The 9,567-nt window shown below is 48.6% G+C and overlaps 1 protein-coding gene across 1 annotated transcript in view; it reads left to right on the forward strand.

Annotated features, from left to right (window-relative positions):
• ERICH3 (glutamate-rich 3) overlaps positions 1-9,567 on the forward strand; it is a 16,044-nt gene that overhangs the window by 3,936 nt on the left and 2,541 nt on the right. Inside the window, exons 4-8 of the mRNA XM_009994579.1 lie at positions 448-666; positions 1,340-1,520; positions 2,642-2,828; positions 4,314-4,609; positions 5,633-5,854. Of these exons, the coding sequence (XP_009992881.1) occupies positions 448-666; positions 1,340-1,520; positions 2,642-2,828; positions 4,314-4,609; positions 5,633-5,854 (1,105 nt within the window). The remainder of the gene's footprint in view (positions 1-447; positions 667-1,339; positions 1,521-2,641; positions 2,829-4,313; positions 4,610-5,632; positions 5,855-9,567) is intronic.

Consider the following 9,567-nt stretch of genomic DNA (forward strand, 5'->3'; position numbering starts at 1 on the left):
CGCTCGGCACCGGGGTGAGGAACGGCCCGGGATGAAGGGGCAGCTCTAGGGACAGCAGTGCCTGAGCCCTGCGGCTCAGGAACCCTGTGCTGCGGGCACTGTCTGCCAAAGGGTCATCAGCTCCTATTTAAACTCCCCTTTTTAACCTCCCTTCATTTTCAAGATGTTTTCTTGCTGGTCTCATGCCCAGTTCTTGATCACAGCCAGGAGAAATGTGGTGGCTTCTCTTTCACAGGACAGAATCTCTGCATGTCAGTTTTTCTGCCTCTCTGTAGACTCTCTGTTATGTGGAGAGGGAAGCAGCCACTTCATCAGCACCAATAACTCAGGGATGTTTTCACACAGTCTTAAAAGTTTTCATCTTCATGCAAAATAGCAAAGAAGTTCAACATGCCCAGCCGCTATTTTTGCACAGCCTGTGTAACCTGGGTTAAAATGTTTTTGCAGGGGGAGAGGAGTGGGTTAAGACTTATGAATTCTGTGGAATATGTGACTGGTATATCCCCATATCAGCTCCCCATCATCAGCAATCCCGTGGCACCAGCACCTCCTCCCCCTCTGCCGAAAGGAGACAGGAGCAGAAATGCAGTGAGGAGTGGGATGCTCAGAGGCAGGTGGTTCCGTCCCACCACTGCACCAAATGACCTAGAGCAACTCTTAACTAAGGTGAGTTGTCCCTGTGTGCTTCTCAGTTCATGTACAGGTATCTTGCCTTCCTCCCTGGTGGATCCACCTGGTGCTGAGAGGTGTGTCTGTCTAGTTTGCACAAAAATTCACTGAAGTTTTGGAAGAAAGAAGATTTGTAACTATAAAACTAGAGAACTGCCACCCATATCTCTATCTACTGAAACATTCAGTGCTTTTCAACAGCTGGGGAGGGAACTGATAAACATCAGTTCATCAGGGAAAAAATGGTGCTTGAACAGAAAAAACACAGCAGCTCTGATTCGGATCTTCCATCCCAGCCAATCTGTGTCTGGCTGGATCTGGTAGCAGAACTTCTGAGGGACATATGAAACACCTTGAGTGTATGAAATCTTCACCTCTTGCACTATAGCTCCAGCCAGTTTGGACTCCTGAAAAGGAGTTCCAGTAGGAACTCAGCACTGGGAGGGACAGTCACTAAACCTGGTTCCTGCAATTTTTGGCAATTTAATGCCAGGGATTTTCAAAGTATTTTCTTGCCCTTCTGCACATTACAAAACACTTTCCAATTTCAGCAGCCCAGGGCCTGTCTTTGCAGACTGAAAGCCCCATGTATGGCACACAGGCATGATCTTGGTGTCCACCTTCTGTTGGAGCTGGAAACTGGATGCATTTTCTGGTGTGTTTCCTGCAGAGCTCTGGAGGACCCCCCAAGGCCTCGTTGCGCAGCAATGCCTTTGTTACCATGGTCTTTCTAGGGAAAAGTGTGCACTTAGCTCATGATGATGCTGACTACAGAGATGAAATCAAAGTCTACCAGCAGCACTGTGGAGGAGAAAACCTTTGTGTCTACAAAGGCAAGCTCTTGGAAGGAGGTAAGGATCAAGAGTCAAGGAATTTGTGTTGATTCTGGCAACATCTCTCTTTTTTTCCTCTTTTTTTTGGCTAAAATGTTGCTGTGATATCAAAATGATTTCAGCTGGGCTCAGAGCATCCAGGGATTTTTATACCATCTACCTCCATACTAAATCTGGATCTACTGTTTCATGATGGAAAGTGAGGTTACTTTGCAAATTATGGTAGAACAAATTTAGAGAACTGACTCAACAAAATACTGTAGCTTAGATTAATTTTGTATGGAGATGCGTGGTTAATGAAGTAGCTGTAGTGATAAACTGTCCTTAAACAGGGGTAATCAGCTTCTGACTTGCTATGATACATCAATGCATGTTGCTTACTCTTGCAGAAGGAAAAGTACATCCCGGGAGCCCAATTCCCAGCTCTTTTACAGGAGTGTGATCCAGTCACGCCAATTAAGGGCAGATTGTGTTTTGGGAGATTGGGAGGGAGCACTGACCAGGAGATTTTCACTCATGAGGGAGTGATTGCACAGATCACAGCCCTTGTTCTGGCTCACAGGTCCCTGTGTCTGCATTTTCCCTGGGCAGGGGCAACTGGTGGTGCAGGGTCCCTGCGTGGCAGCCTGAGGTTTGGGGTGCCTGGGGGTGTGCCCCCAGACCCAGCTAGGGCCTTTGTGGCAGCTGTGACCCATCTGCCCTCTGTGTGTGTCCCCAGCCCCCATCACACCTCCTGGGGAGCTCACTGGGGGACAGGACCCCTCCTCCCTGCTGGGGAGGGCTCAGTTTGCTTTGGAAGGACACTGAGCTGTGGGCTTAGGGGGTACAACCCAGTGCCCCCCACTTGGAGCTGGGGAGCAGCATCAGTGCCTTAAGGCCTGGATGCTGAGCAGTGCCCTTGGAGGGGCCTGAACTGGCTCCAGAATCTGCACCTTCAGCTGCTCAGAGTCACCCCAAGTGTGGCTGCATCAGTGCGGGTGAGAGAGGAGCCTGTTGTGTGGGTTGCAGGTAGAGTTTTACCAACTAGTAACTAGCCAAGGACCAAAATGCCTGACCTGGAGGCTGGTGATGCAGGTGAGACATAGCAGCTGCCCCAGGCTCAGCCTCACCCTTTGAACCTCTCCTTTCTGTGGTTGCAGAGACCTTTCAGTTTGTCTCAAAGAGGCACCAGGGGTTCCCCTTCAGCCTCACCTTTTACCTCAATGGGATCCTCGTGGACAGGCTGAGCTGGTGCTGTGAGTACAAACACCAGAAGTGCTCCAGGCTGGGAGGCAGACGTGGGCACTTTGGGTTTGTCCGTGTGGAGGGAGCAGCTCCTTGCTACAGGTATGGAGGCAAACAGACTTTGCTCACAAGGACTCAGCAGCCCTGTTTTTAGAGAGTTTATAACTTGTTTCTTCTGTTTTAATCTTCCTGGCATCCCACAGCTCTGTAGAACCTCTATTTCTCAGCGCCCCTTGAAACGTGCAGAACTGAGTTTATCCCCCAGGGTTCCCCATGCAGGGGTGAAGTCCCTGCAGCCTCTCTGGAGGATGCACAGGAGGGGACAGGGGCACTGGGGCTGTCACCTTCCCAGGGGGCAGCCAGCCCTTCCTCAGCAGTCAGGGTGGAGGAGTAGGTGGGGGCTGAATATATGTCAACTGCATGTTTCTGGAGGAAGGGATAGTCAGATAAATATAAAAACGAGAAGAAACTGTATAAAGAGCTATAAAAACCCCTATGGTTTTCAGGGTTTTCTTTGTGATTGTGAGAACAAGTTAATTTATATTTTAGACAGCTCTGCCTCTAAGGTGGGATTCTGCCCTAACGCCCCTGGCTGCAGAGTAGGGCAGTACTGGATGTTTGCCATCTCTCAGACAAGAAACCTGTGCAGAGATTCTTGGTTTGGGCTGTGAGCAACATCTGTGGTATTGCCAAGAAGCTTGAATGCATTAAAATCTTCCTTTTGTGTGATTTTTAAATAATGTCAGACAGGCAAACTTCTGCAAACATGGGTAATTTAAAAACTTTTCTGTTATTTTCATGAGTAATTTTTAGAAGAGCAGGAAACAGTGGGAAGAAGAGAATCTCCACAGAGGTTCCTATTTTTAGATAAGGATCAAATTCTGAAAAAAAAAATATTCTACTTTTTTGTATCATATTTTTTCTACTCCAATCTCACATTGAACATGATTTATGTAACTCTGTTACCTGGTATGTTCAAAGCAGTGAAAAGCATCAGAATTCAGAATGGATACTGGGCCTGTAGAGTTTATGAAATGTCAAATCTCAGCTTTTGTGGGATTTCCAGAAAGATTTGAAGTGAATGTTCTGAATTAGTGTAGCCTCCAGAAACAGGTTAATTTCTCCTGAGTCACCCGACGTTCTGTCCACATTCCCCTCCTATTAGTGATATCTCTGCTTTCCTGTCTCCTGTCATCCAGCCAACCTTGCCTGGTGACTGAAAACCCTCTCCATTAAACACGTGCCTGCCTTCCTTGGTGACTGTATCCTCATGGATCGTGCTTGGTTGGTGTAGCTTGGAATTAATGGGCACTAACACTAATATTTATTATAATATCTTCATACTTCAATTGCTGCCTTTAAGTGCAGACAGTGCTACTCCCCTTCAAGGAGCTGCTTCTGTTGTTTGTGGAGCACGAGGATGTTAGGGTGCTTCTCCAAGTCAGGCATGCTCAGTAACCTTGGTGTCTGAGTGGTGGGTGCCTGGTTTTGCTGCTGCTAACGAGTTAGGTAGCTGGCTGGCTGCTGCCTTCCACTGTTCACAGAAAGGAAAATGTGAGACTTTCCAATTCTCCTTGTTTTCTATAGGTGCATTATTGCAATGGGTCTGGACAAAAAGCCATCCCCTCCCAAGAGAAAGATCGAAGCCCAGGAGGAAAAGCGTGTGGGTTCCTGGAGAGATGGAGAGCACAGTGAGCCAAGTGCAAGCAGTGATGAGCAGAAACCAAGGAAAGAGTCAGTGTTAGTCATCTTGCCAATTCATGAAGTGAGTGTGGAAACTGTTGAGGACACAATGGAGACAGGACTGGAGTCCAGAGGAGAAGAAGGGAAAAAACTGTCTGACCACGAGAGTGAAGACAGTCAGGAAGACAATGGCAAAAATGGTACAGTATTCCAAAACACAGCAGGGGATGAAAACTGGGAGAACATGATTCTCTGGAAGGTATGGGACTGTGGGCCTCCAGCTTCACCTGGAGCATCCTCTCTTGGGACACCTCGTGTGAGAAATGTGGCGATGCCTCTGTCTGGGCAACACAGGCAGAGTGGCAGGGACAGGGGAGAGGGGTTTGCCAGGACAGAGAGTGTCCTGAGGTGGGCAGGAAGGCAGGAGTGAAGTGGGGCACAGGAAAGGGACAGCAGTGAAGGAGCAGAATGGCAGCAGGTGGAGGACAAGTTGAGCAGAAGGAAGGAATGGGGCTGGGTAGGGAGACAGTGAGTGTGAGGTGAGCTCCTGAGGGACACAGGGCAGCAGCACGAGGTGAATGGAGAGCAGGGCAGCCACAGGCAGGAGGCAGAGGAGATGTGAGATGGCTGAGAGGAGGGATGAGCCATGGAGGGATGAGCTGAATTCTGGGTGCAGAGGAGGGAAGGTGGGAAGGGCCCACAGCAGCAAAATGTCACCAAGATGTAGCTCTAGGTGAACTCCTTTAGTCTTTTTAATTTAGTTTATAAGGCACTTCTTTGCTAATCGGCCATGTCAATCCACAGTTATCCTACTTTGTGCTACAACAGATTACCTTTCTCCAGCTTTCCCTATTTCTCTATTGTTTTTTCCATTGCAACAGGTTTTCCCTCTATAATGAGGCTATCTTGCACTTTCTGAGTTTGCCCAGCTCTTAATTTTTCTAGTCCTTTCAGTGGCTAATGTTTCTGTTTGTTTTGTTTTAATGTATTGATCATACTTGATGCATCATTCAGTAGCTTTATTGCATTTTTGCTACTCTATGAAGAACGTGATGGTTTTTAATTATAATGTACTCTTATGATTCCTATCCATGGTCTTAGGTTCTCTCGTGGCTTTGAAAAGACTGAGTAAAAGCAAAGGGGATCAATGAAGTCTGCTTAAAAATAACTTTATTAGTTGTGAATTCTGTTCCCTGTCTCACAGTATGGTTCTTTTATTTTAGAGTATGATGATGATTTTGAAGCAGATGAAGACAGTAATGAAGAGGGACAGACTGGTGATCAAACGAGTGGAATGTCTAAGTCAATCTCAGATGATAAAAACCCAGATTCAGACCATGAAAAGGAGGGCAGCAACTCCTCACAGAACGTTCTGCCGGCCTCCGACAGTGAGGAAGATGAAAGTGGTGGATGTTCTGACATCGACTCAGAGGATGATAAAGAAGGTTAGTTTCGTCATAATGAGGCTTAGAGGAGCTGACCTGATGCATGTTTTACATTTTGTGCATGTCCAGTAGATAGGTTGGTCTGCACAGGAAACCCCTGCAACTGACAGCTCTTGTCTCTGTGCGTAGTGATCCCTCCACCTGCCACGGAACCCAGCCAGACCCACGGGCAGTGTGAGCGTGTGCCAGGCTCAGCAGGCACTGCTGGACTCTTCAGTTGCTGAAATGAAGGCTTGCCAGTCAGCAAATTAGTTCTAAATCCCTGGGGCAGATCAGCACCCATGTCAGTGGTCACCCAGCTCGGAGGAGCTGTGACCCTTCACACCTGCCGGGGGTGCCTGCTTTTCTCTGGAAAACCAATGTGTCTTGTACAAGTGTCTGTTGTGGCCTTAACAACCAGAACCTCAGCCTTGGCTCAGGTCCCTCACCCACCATCCTGGCCCTGGGCAGGAGCAGCAGCTCGGCTGCCAGAGCTTCCTGAGGGTCCTTGTTTGAGCCTGTGCATGAGTGGCACTCAGAGTCAGTAGAGTGGTCAGTGATTCTGGATCCAAATGTAGGTACAAAAGTGTGCAGTGACATGTCCAACAACATCATTGCTATTAGTTCAGAAAGATGAAACTGTTCTGGGATACATTTTAGTAGAATAAGTAGCTCTTGCTGTCATTCAGCTTCTGGGTCAGCACTTCAGTGTCTTAATGACTTCATGCAGTCCAAACCATGCCTCTTCATGAACAACCCCACAGTGAGCTTGCAGGCAGTTTCTCACTTATTAGACAAACAACAGAATTCCACCCACCATATGGTGAATAAGTCAAAAGGGAACTGTCTCTTCCTTCTGGCACAGTGTTTTATTTCTCTCTAGCATTTCTCCTCTGTGGTTTTGTTAGATCCTGAGCTGACTTATGTGCCTCTTGCTTGTCATGATGGCCTTGGAGTCCTCATCTAGTTTTATCCTGGTTTGTTTTCAATTCTACATCTGGCCCTTGGCCAGGTGTCTAGGAAAATACAAGAAAAGAGCAAGATGCTGAGCTGCTTCCCCACCCTGTCTTCCTCCCCTGTAATTAGCTGGCACCACCTTTGAGTGGTTAGGCCTAAATCTTGTCTTCAACCCATGTGAACTTTGGATACCAGCAATGCTGTGTAGCAGTAAGATCTACTGTTCAGCTGAATTTTGGATGCCTTTCCCCTCCCCCCCTCCTTAAATTTTCCATTTATAAATTACATATGATTGTCCCTGTATCCTTTTATAGAGGAGACAGTGAACTTCATCTCCAGTTCAACATGAATGCTGTACACATGGTTTTATAGATCTGTATCACATTCTCTGAGGTGACAGGAGAGCACTAAAGGACTCTTGCTGTCGGTGACATCTTTTATCAAATGGAGCTCAAGAAACTATTCTGAAACCTGTCTGAGTTGTACTTAGAGGTGCTTTTGGAGGTGTTTTTCTGTCTGATTGATGGAGCTAATCTGGTTCATTTCCATTTTCAGAAAAATATATGTTAAATGGCTTTGATTTTAACACTTTGATACACCCGGGTAACGTCCTTCTATGAGACTGGAATTTTGTCATGCTGGCCTCAGATGGTGTAATTCAGAGATTGGTGTCAGATGAGAGTTGGTCCCTTTGTGCACAGCAAAGGGGACTAGTTCCTCATGAATGCAGATGTTGTGGTGACAAATACCCAGAGCTGTGTTTGCTGCTCCCAGGTCACAGGCCCATCCGCTGCTGCAGCAGCCAAGATGAATCTCCTGGTGACACGATGACAGAGGGTGTGAAGGACAAAGAGGAGCAGCATGTCCAAAGGGCACCTGGGGACACAGCACGTGCATGGCATGGAAGTGAGGACAGGGAGGAGAAACTGCTCGGGATGGAGGAAATTCAGGAAACATTTGCCCCAGAAAAGGAAGGAGAAGATGAAGCAGAAAAGGCAGAGCCAGAAGATGTGACAGCAGGGGAAGGGAGTGGGATTTTCCCTGAAAACAGAGTGGCAACACAGCATCAAAGTCCTGAAGTCAGTGGGGAGCTCCAACAGGCTGGGTCAGCAGAAAGCAACACAGAGGAAGATGGGGAGAAGAATGCAAGTACCACAGGGGATGATGGGGTGGAAAGTCTTCCAGTGGCTTTGGAAAGCAGTGTGACTGAAGTGGAGGACAGCAGTGAGGAGGCTCCTGGGGCAGGAGGTGAGTGCAGCCCCTCTGCACAGCTGCTGGTGACCTGCACACCAGGGTGGGGGTGCAGGGCTGGGCTGTGTGCAGCTGCTGCAACACTGCTGCTCTGAGCAAAATAACCCCCCAGAAGGTGGTCTTGGTTAGTCGTTTCTATTCTAGTGTTTCTGGGCAGAGGCCTTGGCTATTCTTTTTCTCTCCAGTAGCTGGTTTCACGTGGCATGCAGTTATTACAAAATCCAAATGGGGTTTCCTGCTTCTGGGAGAATCTGTGTGCCAGGCTGGGGGACTCTGTGTGGAAACACTAGGCTCAAAACCCCAAAATTGCCATGTGAGTCATGGTGCAGCAGGTGAAGATCAAAACCGTGTCAGCTGATCCCTGGTTGAGTTGCTTCACTCTGTCATGGATTTGTTGAAAAGGGGCAAATCAGTTAGTTGTGTGACACCTCATTTTTACTGTTGATAAAAGGGACAACTTCCAGTTTCAGCCTTACCTTTCTCAGTAATGGGCAATTAATAACAGGGTGGCCAGAGGAGCAAAGCTTTGCATTATTGTACCTGGGAAATGGGGAAAAGAAACAAGTCCTTGCTGTGCCCTGATGAGACCCATGGTGCTCTGCTTGAGACAGGACTTCTCCTAAACACTTCTGTCCTTCATGGTGCAGAACTGATTTATCAGAGAAAACTGTATAGGCTGAAGAAGGCACAGGGTGCAAAATGCTGCTCGGGGTTGTTGAGGTGCAGGCTGGGCACAGCAAATTTTCTTCTTGTAACTGTGCTGGTGTCCCTTCACTGCTTGGGAGGGATGGCAGCTTTAGGAATAACCCTGTAAAACAGCCTGAACACTAACACAGTTCTCAATAAAACTAATGTTTTGATTATTTCCTAATAGCGCCAGATGAAGCTTTCTTGGCAGAAGGAACAAGGACACTTGATGTGCAGAAGGCAGCAGAACAAGTGGTTCGAGAAGGGCAGATGGCAGGGGAGAGCCAGGCGCTGGAGAAGGAAGGTTTTGTTGCTGAGGGAAGAGCTGCTGGCTCCAAAGAGGCAGGAGGAGGAACGGGACAGGCGGGAGAGGTGCTGCCCCAGGAAGAGGAGCTGTCTGTGCTGCAGGCCCTGGAGGAACCTGCACCTGAGGAGAGCACCGTGGCAGGAGGAGATGCCCAAGGAGATGGAGCAGGGAAGGGAATGGAGTCTGGCACAGCAGGGACGCCTGAGGAGCAGGAAGTCCTGATGGAAGCAGCACTGGGAGAGCTGGCACCAGGGGGAGAGGAGCTGGCAGGGACATTGGGCAGCAGGGAGGCAGGGGGAGCAGTGTCCGAGGGGGACGAGGTGGCTGGGGAGGACTCGGAGGGAGAAGAGGCTGCAGAGGAGATCTCTGAGGCAGCACTGGAGGCTGTGGGAGCCTCAGAGGTGGAGGAGGCAGTGGGTGAGACAGTGCCAGGGGGAGAGGAGGCTGTGGAGGAGGGAGGGAAGGGTGTTGTGCCGGGTGAGACAGTGTCCAAGGGAGAGGAGGCCATGGAGGGGGGAGGTTCTCGAGGGAG

This window comes from Chaetura pelagica, unplaced genomic scaffold (genome assembly GCF_000747805.2).
Source record: "Chaetura pelagica isolate M959 unplaced genomic scaffold, ChaPel_1.0 scaffold243, whole genome shotgun sequence".
Lineage (NCBI taxonomy): Eukaryota > Metazoa > Chordata > Aves > Apodiformes > Apodidae > Chaetura > Chaetura pelagica.